This window comes from Neophocaena asiaeorientalis, unplaced genomic scaffold (assembly GCF_003031525.2).
Source record: "Neophocaena asiaeorientalis asiaeorientalis breed wild unplaced genomic scaffold, Neophocaena_asiaeorientalis_V1.1 scaffold546, whole genome shotgun sequence".
NCBI lineage: Eukaryota > Metazoa > Chordata > Mammalia > Artiodactyla > Phocoenidae > Neophocaena > Neophocaena asiaeorientalis.
The window spans coordinates 721,271-740,988 of record NW_020175442.1 but is presented as its reverse complement, the minus strand read 5'-3'; the positions used below and the strand labels follow the sequence as shown (position 1 = coordinate 740,988).

The following is a 19,718-nucleotide window of genomic DNA, read 5'->3' as shown; positions in this document are numbered from 1 at the left end:
GGTGCTTTGTGACCACCTAGAGGGGTGGGATGGGGAGGGTGGGAGGGAGGGAGATGCACGAGGGAAGAGATATGGGAACATATGTGTATGTATAACTGATTCACTTTGTTATAAAGCAGAATCTAACACACCATTGTAAAGAAATTATACTCCAATAAAGATGTAAAAACAAACAAACAAAAAAAACCTCTTGAACAAAGACATTCCAAGAGCTTCCAGTAGGTGAACACACTGATGTGCTGGGAAGATGACACACCTGGGGAGGGCATGGAAGCTCCAGGTTCCCACCCTCCACATTTTGCCCTATGCATCTCTACCATTTAGCTACTTGAGTTGTATTTTTTTAATAATAAATTGGTAAACCTAATCAAAGTGTTTTCCTGAGTTCTGTGAGCTGTTCTAGCAAAAAATCAAACCTGGGAGAGAGGAAGAGATTATGGGAATCCCTGAACATGTAAGTCAGCCAGGCAGAAGTGTGAGTAGCCTGGGCAACACATCTGTTGCTGGCATCTCAAGTGTGGCGAGTCTTGTGGGACTGAGCCCTTAAATCTGTGGAGTCTGACACTAAATTGGGGTAGTGTCAGAACTGAATTGTTGAATATTCAATTGGTGTCAGAGAATTTGACAATCTCATAGATGTAATTCCCCAGCATCCTCTAAAGGTGACCAATGAGGGTTTGTCTGTTTTTAACTACATTATAACTCATGGATTTAGAGATATTTGTTATGATTCAATCCACTACAGTTATTATCCTTAATGATGCTCAAATTATACCAATCTTTGGCTAGTGGAAGCCTTTTTAAATTGGCTCCTGAATCCTTCTAACATGAATCCAACAGATTTTGATAGCTAGAAGGAAAAAATTTTAATATATTTGTCATATTTGTCTGGCCCTTTACAGAAAGGTCCCTACACTGCATAGACTAATAGGAGCACCTCAGTCTTCACCGTTTTATCATACTTTACATTTTCAGAATGTTGGACTGAAAATTTTTCATAGCAATCTGACTCAGTAAAAAATTCTTAGAATGGGTCAGCATCTATACTCAACACATTTATTTAATTCACACACAAGGAAAATGGGACTTTCAGTTTAGAGAAATAATGATGGAGACACGGTAGCAGAGGGTCAAAACCAGGAATAAAACAGCACAAAGATATATTCCTTGGAAATTCAATATTTAACATTATTGATAACATCTCATTTAATATTACTAATGGGACATTGTTATTGCAGCTTATTAAGGTTAGATGTTTTCATTTAACTGGATTAAATTTGATGGAGCTATTGAACCTGACTAAAGTAATATAAGCTATGAATGTCCATGGGAAGGTTTTAAGCTGCCTTTAAGAAGCACTTTTGGGAAACGAACTATCTGGACGCAAATAGTTTGCCTGGACTAGAATTATAAGTGTAGGCTAGGGTAGGCCAAAGATCTAGATTCTGCATTTGGACTCATGTCCAAAGATCTACTGCATAATTGATCATGTGTTAACTAATAGTAATAAAAAATGTCCAGTACCCTGCGAATAAAGTTCATATTAAATAAGTAAATATGATGAACTGTGGACCCAGAAGGCATTTGGTGGCAAGAAAAAAGTCATTCTTTCTAGCAAATAGAGAAACAGAATTCACTTCCTTGTGTTGTTGTTTTTTTTATGAAGACAATATTTCTACCCTTAGTCTACTGATTTCAGCTAATGATTTCAGCTAAAGAACTCAATAGTCTTTGTTTTAAATCAATTAGTCTTAATAATGCTGAAAAAATGCTATATTACCCACTAAATTTTTGTGTGGCATTTTATTCTTCTACTATTTAACAATTTAACAACACAGTTCTGAGAGGCTAGAGTTCAGTTTCACTCTTTATGGACTTTATATGTTATTATCAGTATCCAAAGGATAAGCTGGAACCTTGGAATGGACATATTTTGTTACTATTACTAAATGAATTCAGAAAGTCTTTAATTACATTAGGTTATTACCCTACCCAAACCCTTCCTCTTTAAGATGCTGTTTCATAAATGAACTCCTTACTATGTTAGTAGAGACAAATTGGTGTAAGGGAAAGAGTAAAACAGATCTAATTCTGATGCCAGTTACAGCTGTGTTACCTTGGTTAAGTACTTACCTCTCTGAATATGTTTTCTTCTGTGGAAAGTAGAAGGTAATAAAGCCTGCTCTGAACAGTACTCTTAACTGAAGTGGAACTGAATGAGATGGCATACATAAAATAATTATATGCTTAATAACTGCTAGTTCTCATTCCCTTATGATGCCAGTGCCTTGTTTCTAATGTTAAGTCTGCTTATTGTTTCAGTTTAACATTTATTGAGTGCCCAACACATGCTGGGCACTGGGCTAGACACAAAGGCAAAGATGAGTAAGATCTGGCCACTGCATTCAAGTAACTCAGAATCTACTAAGGAAGACGAACAGATGTGTGAAAACTCATTTTGCTCGAACACAGCTGAGAACTACCAAAGATCAGTTTACACTTTTTGTCCTTTATGATAAATACTAACTTAATTGTAAAAGTATAACAGAAAATAAATTAATTTTTGCATCAATCAAGAGTATGTTAGCAAAATAAGCTTTATTCTTATAAACTTTTAAATAGTCTTATAAATAGAACATATTTCTTTACTATATTAAGGTATTTTCATTCATAAAAGCCACAAGACTTTTTTTTTTTTTACTTAACAAATAATAAATGTGATACTTTCAGTAAAAGTTTCATTGCTAAATAGCCTAGTTACCTTATAAGTAGCTCCTCCAGAAAAGGGCAATAATGTTTTCTTAAGTGTCAACTACACACAAGTATTCTACCAGGTGCTTTACGTGCTTCATGCCATTAACTTATATAAGGTATATCTTTTGGTTCTGAGACAGGCTGGGACCTGGGACTCTTTGCCGCAGTGCTGCAATGCCTGCACCTGGACAAACCTCTCCTCAAGCAACAAAACACAAAGACACTATCAGGGACTAAAAATAACTGTGTGCATGTGCAGTTGGGACAAATTATGGATAAAAGATACAAAAAGACCAAAAAAAAACCCCAACTGCCACTTTTGAAGAGCTGGGAGCAAACTCCAGGTACTGCTCATGTCCCCTGAACTCAACACAACCAAAGGGGTGGGCAAAACACCTAAGCCACCCCTCTGGCCCGACCCTTGGACACACCCCTACCTTCACCCCATGTAAGGAACTAGCAATTTCTATTGATTAGGGAAGGCCAAGAACCCTGGTATCAGTTCTAACAATTTTTATAAAGCACATTAATCCAAATATGACTGTATAAAGGTTCCATAATGCATCGTATTTTCCATTTCAGTTAAACCTTTCTAAACTTGCAATTGCCTTAATTTGGTCTTTTCATAGGTTCAGGTAACCCCTTTTGAAATGGACAGATCATTTCTTGTCCAAGCGACAAGATGAATCTTTATACAATTTCCTTAGAGGCCAATAATTCTATGTTATTCTTGCTAAACAATAACTGAAAAGAGAAAAATGCTGAAAATGTCTTTATACTCTAAAATCCCTTAATCTAAAAGGGATGTTTGTTCTCTGAAGAAAAATAAATCCTGTGATTACATGTCAAAATTTATTGTTGAGAGAATGAAATTTGCATTTTTATAGCACTGTCTTGAATAAATACTATAAGAGGATTATAAAGTATAAGCCTTGAATGTTCTATTAATCCTGATTACTTTAAAGTGCATATTAAATATCTAGGAAAATTGGTTTCACAAACCACATGCTACAAGCTTTACTTGATTCATTTAAGACACTGTGGTGATTTTTAACACCTGTCACAATCTAACGTCCTCCACAAATATGTGCAGTTAAAACAAATCATAGTCAGTCTTGGCTATTTTGAACACGGTTATCAAATTATCAAATTAAATATGAATTAAAGGCTAATATCCAGGTCTATACAACTAAGTTCCCAAGAGGTTCAGTTAGTTGCTTGCAAATTAAAAGTGGAGGTTTTAAAATCCCTAATATATGGGTTCATAAAAATATGTTATTGGTAAATAGTTATAGTCAAAATTAGACTCACACTACTAAATATAATATTAAAGAGAAATCTTGAGATTAAGATTTCATCTCTCCTAGTTCATTTTACCAAAGACACATATTCATACCAGTCAACACTGAAAAAATATCCTGTTTTTAATCTTTGGACAATGAAAATTTTTTGTTACAAAGTTCATCATTTTCTCCTGAATAAGTACACACATTTTTAAGAAGTCAATTAAATCAAAGGCTTTCCACTATCTCTACCTTCATCTCTCCTCACCCTATTCTCTATCTTTTTTGTTTCAAGTATCTGTTTGCTACTGGCTAAGGTAGCGGAAGGGGGAGGACAACACAAACCATGTGGAACCCCCCCTCCCCCATTCTGTCTTCCTTCTTGTTGTGGAGATCAGGGTGTTAGCAGGACGGCAAGCCCCCTAGAACTTCAGCTCTGTGGAAAAACACGAGCTGGGTCTTTACAACTACATTAGCCTTTCACTAAATATCCTGAAAGTCCCCCAAAAAGCGTGAAGGCTAGGGAATCACAAATTTAAGAACAAACTTCTAATTTCTTTAGAAGGCATTTGTCATTTTTCTCACTGTTACACATCCAGACTTTAGTTAAGTCTTTTTTCTCTCTGAGATACTTTATTAAACTCAAAAAATTGCTGACAGTGATGAGAAACTTTGGAAAATTTAGATTTAAAATATCTGTTATCATTATTACGTATTAATAATAATGATACTACTTATGACATGTTAACACTGTTAAGGGCTTTACTCACAGTTTATTTAGCCTTCACTCCAGCCCTCTGAGGACATACTATGATTTTTCCTATTTTGGAGAAGAAGAAAGCGAAGCTTAAAGCCGCTAAGCAAGTAATTTTCTTCTATCATACAAATCAAGAGGGCTAAAACCTGAACCCCAATCAGTTAAGACTCCAAAACCTGTGTTCTTAAGCTCTATCCTATCTTAACCTATATCTATATGGTAACATCTATATGGTTACTTTTGAGTGAGATAATTAATAAGCAGAGTGGTTATTAATGACCCTAAAATATTCATGATGTTACTGGAAACCAAAACCCTAATGCTTAACGCATATATATAAATTTAATTATCTTTCCAATTCCATATCTGCTCTCAAGGTAACCAGCCTGGTATATATTCTTCCATCCATTTTTACTATACTCATACTACTATCTATCACACTATTATCTACCATGCTACCACTACACAACAATGTATGCTCATATATATATATATATATATATATATATATATACAGGCTTTCAGGTTAGTTGTTCTCATAAAAATATGAGTATCCTATAAGCATTATCCTCACAGATCTTTTTCAGGTAAAAATATTAGGTAAGTGTGGAACAGGGAAATAAATGATATTTTATTTCCTCAGTACTTATCTATACATTAAAATAGCCTTGATTTAAGGTAAATTACTCAAATCACAATCTGTATATTTCAGGGGTTTCCATATATTGCCATCATATTTTGACAATAAAGACTTTGGAATACCAAAGCAGGGCTGTGCTTGCCTTTACCACTAGCTATATATCAATCCAAGTGTGGCGGGCTCTCAGAGGAGCCTGGCTCTCTGCCAGGCTAAGACCATCTTGCTGAAGAATCATGCTCTGGAAATGACAGAGATCCTCGATATCCCAAGGTTGGCTTTTAAAAGTTAAAGATCTTCTTTACGATACTCACTAATAATCACTCACCTTTGGACCTGGTAATCCAGGTAACCCAGGATTTCCATGTGGCCCTGGTATGCCCTGCAAATAGTGGGGAAAAAAAAAAAAAAGATCATTCTTAGCACAGATCTAGATACAAATAACAGACAGTGGTTATTATAACATTCAAATAAATATTATGTAATTCATTAAAATGGATATATTATTTTACAAAGTTCTTTATCTCTTCTGAGATCTTGGATATTTCAGTCTTGGAGAAGACTAATTATAGAGCAGAACTGTGGTTTCTGTTTTTGCTTCAAAACACTGTCCTTGAGGTGTTTACGTCCCTTATTTACCACCCCTATCTCCAGCCACATTGCTTAGTGCTACTTCTAAAAGTTATGCAGAGTAAGAAGCCTAAAAATAACAAAGTGCAATTGTTTAGTTACTCTCCTCTCAACATATGATAACCCTTTCTGCACTTGGGTTTTTGTTTATGCTATCATGCGTACCTTAAAGACTTACCTCATTTAACCTTGCCCCCCTACACCTGCCCAAATCACGTTCAAGCATCAACTGAGATACCACCTCATTTTTAAAATCCTGGCTACACCAGCATGAAGGGATTTCTCTTTCTTACTCATTTCCACAGAAACTGGGGCATGTAAAATTTATTTGCAATTAGTTGTATATTGCCTTGGGATATTTCTGTCATTTAAATATTTTATTGCTATTTTAACTTCCTTATGACATATGTTTAGTTTCAGAATTATAAATTCTTTGAAAAGAGTCTGTTTTTCACAGGCTCAGCAGCCATGGATCACGGGCCCAGCCGCTCCGTGGCATGTGGGATCTTCGCAGACCAGGGCACGAACCCATGTCCCCTGCATCGGCAGACGGACTCTCAACCACTGTGCCACCAGGGAAGCCCAAGAGTCTGTTTTTAATATTACCAGTGTAGTACTTAGCACATAGCAACCTCTCAATGAATATTTGTCAATTTGGAGAGTTCCCTGGTGGTTCAGTGGTTAGGACTAGGTGCTTTCACTGCCATATCCTGGGTTCAACCTCTGGTCAGGGAATAAAGATCCCAAAAGCCACACAAGGGAGGCCAAAAAAGAAAAAGGAATATTTGTCAATTTGAATTCAATAACTGCTTCTATTTACTAAATACCTACTATTGTGCAAGTAACTGTGCTAATGCTTTACTTCTTAATTACTAATCCTTATAACAATCCTGCAAGGTGGTTATTTACTCCCATTTATAAATGGGGAAACTTAGGTTCACACAACCAGCAAGTAGAAGACTAAGATTCATCTCCAGAAGGTCTTCCACGTTTCCAGGCCTCCTATACTCATTTGGGCTTAGTACCACACCCCTGCGCTCTTCAGCTACACCTCCATCTTGACACATAAATAGTTATTAATTATCTATTTATCTGTCTTTTCACTTCTGAACTAATAGAGCATTATGTTTCAGAAAGGAGAGGGGTGCTGGCAATGCAAACACTGAAGGTATATCTAGCAAGATGAAAACTAAGGGCAAAAATTAGATTTCATGACATCTCATTCATGTAGTCTTCAAAAACAAATTTCAATAAAGCAGATGGAAAAATTTATAAGGATTAACAAATGAGTTTTTGATGTAGATGTGGGTGCAATGGGTATAAAGGGTTATTTCACAAAGCTCAGTAGTGCAAGAGTGAGCAAGGACAATAACTTTAGGAAAAATTAGCATCAATGAAAGTTTGGGATTTTTAAAAAAGATGACTTGCTGGTTGTTGCCAAATAAGATAGAATCTAAGGAGAGAAAAAGGTCATGCTGTGGGAGAAGAACAGCCTTAATGGTGGAGAGGGAATGCAGTTAGTGTAAAGGTGAACTCAGTCCCTCAGGGAAGTAGGATCCAGGGCCTCCTGACAGAAAAGTAGGAGGACAGAAATGGTCTGCTGGCTGGAAGAGAGGGGGCAAGTTTAGAAGACACTCTGGGAGGAATGTGGTAGGTCATCAAGTATAAAGAAAGAAATGTCAAACAGCTACAACGGAGTGAGTAATCATCTTCAGCCTCATATGGACAAGATCTTGATGTGAATAGGACCATTTAAAGTAACATTTTAGGGTGATTTTTCATTATATTGTTTATATGATAAATAAAAATCAGTAAAGAAAGTGGATCATTTATGGCATTTGCATTTGTCTTTATAACACACAATCACAATTCTTTTTCTAGCTCTTTGAAGAATTTCTGCTAGTAGAAGTCCATTCTTTTTTTTTTTTTTTTTTGAGGTTGGAAAGAAACTAATTCTAACACAGCAATAAATCTTTTGTTGGACCTGTGTAATGTGAGAAACTACTGCTTATCCTTAAGGCAGCTTTTTTTCCTCAGGACAATTACTTTTTTACTTTATAGCTCCAATATTTTCCATTATATAATCCAGGAATGTACTATTTTAAGGCCGCCCACTCTTTTTCATTTCCCAAAGTAAATGAACCCCACCTTGGACTATCAACTGCAGATGGGATCACTTTATAACTAAGAATAATGTTACAAATAGCACTCAAACAGTCACTAATCTACAAATTTGATTATCTTTCTTGAGCGTGCTCACAGAGAATGCTTTGGGGCTGGGTGTTCATACTCGAATAAACAGCTGGCACGTATTCCCAGGTTTCTCTTGAATTGGCAAAGGTGGGGCTAATTTCCTACCTTTGCCAATCCAGGGCAGATTTCCAAGGGAAGTACGTACTGTACAATACTAGGAAAAAACATACTGGACAGCTACAGTTCTAACAGCAAGTGAGAAACGGAGGCCATCTACTTACCCGTGGACCTCTCTTTCCTGATGGACCTGGGATACCTGCTGGGCCAGAAGGACCCTTGGAAAACAAATGCTGAGATATTAGGCATGATAACAGATGCATCCTCTCTCACAAGTCTTGCTAAGAGTCTCAGTCCAGGGGTCCTTTTCCATCCCTAGTTACCAGCTGATGATTTTCAAACAACATGAAACCCCTCACCCTAATCAGCAGGGGTGAGAGCTGAAACTCAAGACGTCCTCTTTAATCTGGCTAGATATGGCAGCAGGAAGTCTATGACTTACGGTTATGGCCACTGTATCTGGTTTTCACAGGGACCATAACTAGTAGTTTTGTGGGTAGTTTTTTACCTAAATTTACTTTTACTACTGAAGGAGGAATTCAGTTTAGGGTTTAGAGACCAACAACTACAGGTTTTTTCAAACACATTTCAACAGAAGACTTGCCTTGAAAAATTAAAGCATTAACCATTTTATGTTCTTTTGAAAGGCTTATACCAAGGATCTGTGTAATGTGTTAAACTGTTACAATGAGATCCTTCTAGTATATTCAGTAATAAATCTGCCTTACACAAAATGCAGCATACCAGGAGGTTACTAATAAGAGTTAAATGGTTTGTAAAAACAAAATATGAAAGCAAAAACAGGTCAATTTTTAAAGTATTCTGAGTTCTTTAAATGTCACTTATTAAATATATCAAATAAGAAATAGGAAATACTACTTTGTTTCCTCATATTATGCCTTATGTCGTCTTTTTTTGCTTTAACAATCAACTGTAGAAGAATAAGTGTTCATTTGGGATACGGTTAATACATATTCATTCATTCATCTGTCCATTAATTTCATTGTTACTGTGCACTCTGCTGCCATGGCATTATTCTTGATGTCTACAGAGCATACGCACATTCCATTTTACAAACATTCATTCATTACTGCAGTAAAAATACTACAAGCTTTGAAATGAGACATATCAAGGTTAAGATATTAGCCCTACCATTAACAAGTAGCATGGTCTACTGATCCTCATTTTTATGTAACATTTTTATCTTTGAAACTTTCTCCTTTATTAATGCTACAGTCATTTTGCAGTTTTCTAATGCTCTTTATATTTCAAACTGTCCATTTTCCTTTTAATTTTTTTCCTTCTCCTACTCCTTAATAAAAACCTTTCATGTATTCTCTAATATTAAGAGAAAAGGAATATTCCTATTCAACCACAGAAGAGTAATATTTCTGTTCTCCCTCCTGAGCCATTCAAATATTCTGCATCATTATTATATCACTAGCTTCCATCAAAAACTGACTTTCACTTATTTTCAAAAAAAATTAAAATTCTTTTCAAATTATTTCTGGTTCTGCTGTTATCATCAGAACTTACCAGCTGATGATTTGAAGTCCCCCAAAATAAGAACTAAAAATTAAAACTAAATGCAAAATTAAAACAAAATATCTAGTTTGGTTTATTGCCCTGTCACGCTACTTTGTGACATAAGAAAACACTACTACATTCACACTGAAAAAGAAGTTAATATTACAGTTAATGTTAGATACTAAGGAGAAAAGACTATATTTTATGTTGTGACTGAAATATTTGAATTGTTTAATAAGCAATAAATAAAACTCAATTTTAACTTGTCTTCACAATTTTGCATTTCTGTATCTTTGAGAACAGGTTATTAATAGGCATTTTCTAGAAACCAGAGAAGTAATTTTACATGACGTTTTTTATGAATTATTTTTGATAAATAAAGTACTAAAAAAGGCACTTTAACTTTCAGGTTATTGGTTATTAAGAGAAAGTATAATTCAATTAAAAGAGCAATGGTATGGCAAGCATCCAATCTAGATTCAAATCATGCTTCAATCATTTACTTGCTGAATGACCCTAGACAAGTCAATTACTCTATCTAAGCCTTAGTTTCCTCATCTTTATAATACTGATGATAAAAAATTTATTTTTCAGTGTTATTGTAAGCATTAAATATATTGTACTATATAAAATACCTGTAACTATGTCTGATATACAGTACTTAACCAATAAACTATAGAGCAATTTTTTAAAAGGTATGTCTGGGGCACAGGCAGTATTCAATTAATGTTAGTTATAATACTATTATTACTAGGGTAATATATATACTAAGGCAAATGTATTCAGTCCTTCTAAGAGATAGTAATATCTGGTCAATTAATCTTGGAAGTCCTACATCTAAAGTTCCCTCTATAATTCATTCACTCATTCATTCATTCACTCACTCAATAAACATTAGTAAACATCAAACCCTCCTGGAGGTGGCAGTGAGATAAAAAAACACCCATTAATAAATAGACACATAATATACATTTTATTTAGTGATATGAAGAAAAGAACAAGCAACCGAGAGAGATCAACAGTGTACATAATTTATATTGTGGTATCAGAGAAGGCTTCTCTGAGGAAGTGCTAAGTTCTATCTAAAAAATGAAGAGGAGTAACGAAAGAGGAGAAAATAAAATTCCAGAAAATAGGAATAAAATGAATTAGGGCATGAGTAAAATAAAACAAAACAAAGAAAAATTACAGTCTTATCAAGGAGATAAAAGAAACCCAACGGTGCGATTAAGCAAAAGTGGAACAAAATGAGGTTGCAGAGGAAAGCAGGGGCCAAATGATATATGACTGCATGGGTCATGATAAAGAGTTTTTAGTTTATTCTAACTGCTTTACTCTTCAGTCACTGAAGAGTTTAAGCAGATAAATGACATGATCTAATTTATATTTTAAATCGATCACTAGAGAATTTATATAAAAGATAGCATAATGAGAACCCTCCTTCCCTCAAAACCACTGAAAACAACAAAAAACACCAAAAGAAGAAAACATCTCTGATAAAACAAGGAAAAGACCAAAACCACAAACCAAAAATATGAAAATTCTCTTCCAAATATTGAGACAGTTTGGAGTAAGGAAAGATGCTGAGAGATGATCAAAAACAAAAAACAAACAAAAAACCTCTTCAGACGTCAAAGTTTGGACAGGCTACAGATATCTAAAAGTATATCAGTCCAGAAAGTTCATACCAACAATCCTTTAATAACAATAGTAAAGTTTAAGGAAATGGGAAAGCCACAGGACATATAATTCATGACCCTGTAAAGACCCAGTTCAAACAACCAGGAGTAAGGAAAGTAGAGCTGAAGAGGAAGAACCCATTTTCATGATCTGCAACAAATCTCCTAACTTCAGGAGATTTCTGGTTGTGAGAGGGGGTAGAAGACAAGAGTATAAATCATCATATCACTTCTCAGAGCAATATAGAGGGCTTCACATACATGAAAATGAGAGGAGATATGTTTCTGGATAGAGGACAAAATAAATATGGAAAGATGGTGTTGAAGATAGCAACTTAAATTTGATGTTGTGTACCACTACTTCCCTTTGCCTCTCCCTATACAATTCTGAAGCAAATAGTGACCCAGATAGAGTTGTCTTTATTTTAAAAATGAGTAATAACCAGAAGGAAACCAGCAAGGGACCTATGCATATTGAGGGGAGGGGAAAGTGTGAGGACAGAAACGTAAATTAAAAGTAGATGAAAACTGTTTACCAGAAGAGGAATCACTCCATGCAACAGAGAAAAAGTTCATATAGTTCACTATAGATTCAAAAAATTTCAAGATGCTATTTTTCTACAAAATGAGATCTCAAAGAAGAGTTATAAGACATTAAAAATAACAATCAAGGTAATAAAATGTGAGCCAGAGAGCTTAAAGATTGAAAGAGCAAAAAAGAAACAATTATAGATGAAAGCCAGGTCAGAAACAATAAAAACTGACTACAACTGAAAAAATCAATTAAGGGATATGGATGTAGTTTAACTGAATTCACATGAAACAAAGTGGAAAAATGCAATCACATGGACATGACTGTAGAGAAGATAATAAATACTATCATCACAAAGGACATTTAACATATACTGGTATGCCTGAAGAATAATATAGAAAAATGGAAAAGAAAAATACCTGAGAATATAAGGAGAGACTTTTCTATAATAAGTAAAAATAATCTTCAGATCAAAAGAGTACCAGAAAAAACTGATACAGAACCTAACAGGTTTGATGAAATGAACTTCAAAGATAACAAAAGAACTGCATGGGCATACAGAGGAAAAACAGTCACCTACAAGTAGGAAAAATCAGGCAGGCCTCAGACTTCACACAGTAGCATCCACTTCAAGAAGCAGTGCAGCAGTCTCTACAAAGTTCATCATTTCATCACCATTCACTCTCTCATTAGCTTTCTAACATCTACCTTTAGACTTCTACACTATGCTGAAGTCAGATTCTCAAAGTTCAATAATGACTTTCCCATCAGAAGATCCAAAGGATTTCCTCCACTTTTTCTCAGTCCTCAGCTGTAGCTTTCAGCACTGCTGATCAATTTCTTCTCAAAACTCTCATCTTTGGCTTTTGTGATAGTATACTGTATTCTCTCCCATCTCTCTAACTACTCCGTCACATTTCTGCTTTCTTTTTTCTTTCTTCTATAACCACAAAGCAAACATGGTTCATGATTTGGCTCTCGACTCTATGCCGAACTCCTTTCCTTGAAAATTATCTGACTCTATAGCTTCAACTATTGATATAATATTGACAGGAAAACTCCCATATCTATACCCCCTACTTTGACCTCTCTTTTTTACTTCAGCTTCTTCAACTCTTCCAACAGCTTACTGATTTGCCAACAGCACCTTAGATGTTTTAACTTGATTTCTTCTCCTAAAATCAACTTCCTCTCTTAATTATTGGTTTTAGTAATGGTATCACCATTCTCTCAATCCACAGGCTTAAAACCTTAGAAGCCATCTTGGATCCTCTACCTTTTTACTTGGTCCCTAGGTCCAATTCATTTCCTAGGTTTCTACCAAAGCTTCCTTCAAAATACCTCTTGAATCCTACCTCTCCTTTGCATTTTCACCGCTGGCATCCTAGATGTCCTAGTCTTGTAACATCCAGATGATAACAGGCGTTTCCTGTCTGCTCTGAGCACTGCCACCAGATTGACTTCCCTATTCATGCCTCTGCTTAGAAACCTACAGAATTCCCCACTGAGAACCAAGATAAAGTTAGAACTATCAGTTTGAAAATCAAGACCTCTACAACCTGTCCACATCTGTCTTGGGTCTTATATTTGTCTATTATTCAGCCTAATATCATGAAAGAGTTTGAGCTTTAGAGGCAGAAAACCTGGGTCAAAATCCTGGCTCTATCATTAATTAGCAATGTGGTTATGGACAAGTAAACTAATTCCTCTGGGCCTCAGTTTCTTAACCTGAAAAATGAGGATAATAATACCAAACTTACAAAGTTCTTTTAAGATAATAAACGTAAAGGGCATGGTAGAGTGCCTGCTACCATGGTAAAACTCAATAAATTATAACTATTTTGGTTATAGGTAACCAAAAATTAATAAGAACTCAAATTATAACTATTTTGCTGTTTCTCCTACATAAAAGATATGCCAGTTCCTTTCACCTATCAAAATCGTATTCATTCTTTGAGGCTGACGTTCTGAAAACTTTGTCCACAAGAACCTATCCTGAACACATTCAGCCTTAAGTGATCTTTCATAGGGATCCCCTCAAAAACTATTTTTCTTCCCTTTGAAAATGTGTACTCCATATACTTAGTTTGTATCTCTCAGTGACATTTAATCTTACTTGACCCTGAGATATAATTATAAATGTACTTCCTGTGTCCCCGTTACCACAATGTAAGCTCCTTCTGAGCAGTAACTCTGTTATACATACCTTGTGTTTCTGCTTTGCCCAAGCAGAGACTAAGTTAGTATCTGTTGAATATACTAATGCTGAAACAACTCTTCTTGAATTTAGAGAAGAGATTAACACTCATCACTGACTTTTTTTGAAGAAAGTAAATAGCTTACATAACTGTTTGTTTAATATGACCTGCCTAATGGCTCAATTTTATTACTAATATGTTGATAATTGTCATAGCTGAAAAGTTTATTTCTCTATATTATTCAGATTTTATTAAACCCTCTAAACATTCACACTAATAAGAGTTGCTCAATACCTATCAAATCACTGAGTAATAACTGCAAAAGAAACACAAGCTCAGCAAGTGGTGTCATCTCCTATCCTATGATTTCTGGAACTAAACAAATGATTCAAATTTTATTTTCATCAAATAAAGGAAATACCTTAAGATATATTTTAGTCTGCTTGCAACCTAAAAAACAATTTCTAAAAACATATAAGTTGATTGTTTAAGGTATTCAAAAATATGAACGGCAAAAACATAATGTTCCTAATGTGATTTTAAATAGCTTTAAATGAATTTTAAGTGATTAAAAAATTTTCAAATGTCCACCTATAATTGCACCTACATGACGAAATAATTTCAGAGCTAAAAAAAAAAATCAGTCTATTATCTCATAGTTTTACTTAGGCATTATTTAGTAAGTGACTTGGCTTTTTTTCTACTGATGCACTGATGGGCTGACTGGCTATTTTTGTATGAGGCAGATGGAACTTTTATTAATCCATAAATGTAAATTGGCTATATCATGAAAGATATAATGAAATGTTACTGTTTACAATTCTAAGTGAAATATTTTAATTTCTATAATGTAAGGGTTTGTTTTTCCCCAGTGACTCACTATAAAATATCTCTATCTAAAATTTTACACTCTATTTTAATTCATTTTTGGTATGATTTTGTTGAAAGTATATTTAATAATGTATTTAAAGTATTTTTATTTAGTCTACTTAACTTTCATATCCTTCTCTTAACATGACAATGCATTAAGCCTATGGGTTTTTTTCATAAAAAAGAAAGCTGATCTATATTTAGCAGTTGAATTCCTGATTGAATTTCACCTGAACAAGAAAAGCATATAGTTTACTCACCACTTTACCAGAATTAGGTAAACGTTTCAGCCTTCCAATAAAAACCAAAAAAAAAAAAGTACAATATTTGACCCAGGGTTGCATTCTGGTTGGATATATTATAGCAAGCATAATGTACTCACTGTAAGCCAGGGTACATCTCTAAGACAGATCTGTTCTGTACTGTTCAGCCTAGAGAATTCCTTTCAAAATGTTTGGTAAATTAGTGCATTAAGACACATTTTAAAAACAATAACTTACGGGAGGTCCAGTGTCCCCTTTTGGCCCTCTTAGATTCTCCATTTCGAGCATCGTATTAAGATCCTCATAATAATAATAATCATAAAGCTCAGCTTCATAGCTATTTTCGAAGGGATAAGTAGCATCAGGATCAAATTCACCTTCCTTCCTTAGATCAAGGTGATTATCCACAGATGGCTCATCTGTCACTCTGTATAAAGTTGTGTTTAAAGTCTGCTGCAGTTCCATAAGTTCATTAGTGTGTAGATTTGCTGTGATAGCTTTCTTGACATTCTTAATTGTATCTTGTTTTATATGTGGAAGAATAGATGATATCTTCTTAAATGGTGACAGACCAGTTTCTTTATCATTATGGTGTGTGATATTGTCCAACACGTTTAGAAGAGAACTAAATTTCTCCTTGCTATTTTTCCTTGGCTCATTGAGGCTCTGATGTGTCATTGGCAGGCTTAGATTTGCCTGAGTAAGTTGCTCAGTGATCATTTCTTTGGCCTGAATCACACGGTTCACAAGATCCACAGCAGAGACATTCTCTGAACGAACAGAAGTTAACTGAGATCTTGATATCTGGTGTTCTTGTTCTTTATGCACTGCCGTAGAATCATTTCTGGAATCTAGAATGCTTCTGCCTTTGGTAAGTGCGTCCTCCGACAGTACTTTTTCACCAACTCTTTTGGGCAAGAGAGAGTTTTCTGGTATCTTAGCTGGTACGATAGTTGTATGAAGCAGGCTTGTCTCAGGGAGACACTGCTGTTTCACACATCTGCAATAGTTTGCAGATGCTTCTGCAGAAGGAATAATATCCAACTGACATACTCTTCCTTCAAAATGGACGGAATTATTATTTATACTTCCCAAGGTAAATACACTGTTCGAATCAAAGGTCTGAACTTCCGAAAGAGTCTCTCTGCTAAAATATTTCTTTCCACATTCAGCAAACATTGAGACAACTTGATAGCTAACAGCAATGGCAAATGTGTGCCATTGCTCATCGTGAACACTGTAGTTGAAAAACACAGACTGCTTTCCTCCAAGGTATACCACTAATTTTTCAGGTAATAACTGTACTCCTAATTGCAGTCTACTTTTACTTCTAATGCTGAAGAGAAATGCATTGTTTACTCTATGTGACTGTAAACCAATTAATACTGTAAATGGCTGTTCTAAGTTGACTGGTAAAATTTTCACGAGAGGTGACTCAATATAAGAATCATTTGTTAAAAGGACACCCGATTCTGTTAAATGGACCCCCTGAGGTAATGGTGTAGATGATGATGGTACAGCAGTCACTGATGATGCATGTCTTACATCTTTGCCTCCAAGGCCTAGTTGATGAAGAATATCTATGCCTGGAAATTAAAAAGAGAGAGAGAAAGAGAAAGAGAGAAAGAATCTTACTCTTATGCATTCATGTTCTCATATAAATGTTTGAGTATACCTACAATCTTCCTTGTAGGTATCAACAGTAACCCCTAAAATAAACATGCTCTATCAATAACTAATTTCTAGGTAATGAGAGGTATGGAAAGGGAAAATAAAATGTTATACTCATAATCTGAAACACACACATACATACACCCCAATATTCCTAAACCCAAAATTTAATAAATGTTCTCTTATTCTTCCCAATTAGGAAACTTGTTACTCCAATGAATTACATGTTCAAAGATTCCCAGATAGTCATTTATATCTTTAATTTAGAACTTAAAATTTTATGACTTCTGTGTTAAAGAGAAACTAGGGACATACTTACAAAAAGAAATTTTTAATTTGGAAACCATTTTATAAATTAAGTTCACACAACCATTTAAACTATAATTTTTCAGGCTGTTTTCCGTTTTACCTTCCGAGAATTTACAGGTCACATAAGAGCTCTCCCTATGCCTAATGCCTTAAGTGTGTGCTATACATAAAGTACCCAGTCACCCTGAAAACTCCTGGACAAGAGAACTTAAATTCTTACTGTTGCTGATCATTGTGTTTTTTTCTCTCCCTTCTAAATTTCTGTCTCTTCCATTTTTTTCTCAGTCCTCCAGAGTAATTGTTAATCCAAACAGTTTGCGGAGTTTCTCAATATTTATTATAAAATATAGGTTTTATATACATTATATAATTATGATTTTTTTGGTTTTCATTGTAATGTTATTGATAGTATACTGCTTATCTCCCTTACCCAATTATAAACTCTTGAAGACAGATTCTATGTCTGCTTCCTTATTGGATATCTACTATACCTGCCTTCAAATAGTTCTATAATTTCTGAATGAATGAATCTGCCCCACAGAATCTAATCAGATGTGACATTTACTTCTAGAGTTCTATAACTCTAGGACTTGTAAAAGATAATAAACTTCTCAAGGATACAGAACAGCTTAGTCAGCCATGTGATCTTTATTATTCTTTGGGTTATAAATCTCCCATTTGTATCATTGTATGTACATAATCATTTCCAACAAGAAATGTTAAAGAATTGTTCATTCATCACTATGATAAATGAGGAAAAACAAAGATTTCTGAAGATTAGCCAGCAAGGTTACACATCATCTTAACTTTCCTTTTATAGGAAATTAGTAGATATTTGATAACTCACTTTTATTACAAATCGCAAACATAGTGGCAAATATCCACCAAAATATTCCTAACAGCAGTTATAAATTATATGCATCTCCAGGAATTTGGGGAAATACTTTAAAGAGGCCCCATAAAAACACACAAAAAAATCTTTGACTTCTCATGTTTTAAAATTATAATTTTTAGGGCTTCCCTGGTGGCTAACGAAAAAAAAAAAAAAAAAAAAAATCTAAAATTATAATTTTTAAAAAAATTTAATTTTACTCCATAATATGGCTGTTTGTTTTAACATAAAATATGAATTACCAGCTAAATCATTCCTAATCTTCAATGAAAATTTACACTTCTGAAACATAACATACTTTTAAACTGTGACTTTGGGTACTCTTAACCAATGCTAATTGCTTGTAAGGATATTCTCAATCCAAGAAATAAACTATGGAAGAAACACTGCTAATGTGAAAATCACAATGCTTAAAATATATATAATAATAAAGTATGGGAAACATGATCCGGCATTCTATGATGCCAGATCAGCTATTCTTACATAAAGGAAGAGTCAAAATTATGTGGTATGATATCCAGGGCTGCTACTTGCCCAAAGAAAACCAGTCTTTGTATTTAACCCATACTATGTACTGCCTCAAATTTCTGATTCTATTAGAATGAAATTCTACTAGAAAGAGTATTATTTTAAAACGTTAGTATACATACATTTTTGATATTTATATATATATATATATATATACATGTACACACATATATATGCTTCCTTCAATTCTAATATATATGTATACGTATATATTTCCTTCAATCCTATTTCTGAGTTTTAATGACAAATAGCTAGGATTTTTTAAAAATCAAATGTTTTAAAGCATTAACTACATAAAAAACTTCTTGACTGAACCTTCCTTGCATTTCTAAAATAAAATCTACTTGACGGTTATATTTTATTCTTTTAATACCTTACTGGATTCTTCAAGAATATCTTATGTACATTCTCTGCATCGCTATTTATGAATTAAGACTGGCCTGTGGTTTTCCTCTTATTTCCCTTATCTTTATCTGACTATAATGTTGAACTTCATTATTTTTTATGGCCCAGAACAGTTTAAATACCTTTAAAATTCTTTTCAGAAGTTAGATAAAACTCAGTTGTAAACCAAACTTATGTTGGCTTTTTCATTGATAACTCTTCATTCACCTTCCTAATTTATTCTATGTTAATTGATTTATTCTAATTTTCAACTACATTTTTAATCAATTTTTTAAATTTATATTTTTATATGAAATAACTTCCTTCTAGGCTTTCAAATGTATTACTCAGGGATCTTCATGTAATATTCCATTACAATTCTTTTTGTTTCCCTATTTCTGTGGTTCTCTATATAATTTTCCAATTTTGAATATTTTGCTCTATTTTTTTTTTTAAATAAGTGGCAGAGTGGCATTCAAACCCACTGACTCTAG

At 34.2% G+C, this 19,718-nt stretch overlaps 1 protein-coding gene across 1 annotated transcript in view; it reads right to left on the bottom strand.

Annotated features, from left to right (window-relative positions):
- COL24A1 (collagen type XXIV alpha 1 chain) overlaps positions 1-19,718 on the bottom strand; it is a 377,122-nt gene that overhangs the window by 341,121 nt on the left and 16,283 nt on the right. The window contains exons 3-5 of the mRNA XM_024767884.1: positions 15,678-17,026; positions 8,536-8,589; positions 5,760-5,813 (exon numbers count right to left, since the gene is read on the bottom strand). Of these exons, the coding sequence (XP_024623652.1) occupies positions 5,760-5,813; positions 8,536-8,589; positions 15,678-17,026 (1,457 nt within the window). The remainder of the gene's footprint in view (positions 1-5,759; positions 5,814-8,535; positions 8,590-15,677; positions 17,027-19,718) is intronic.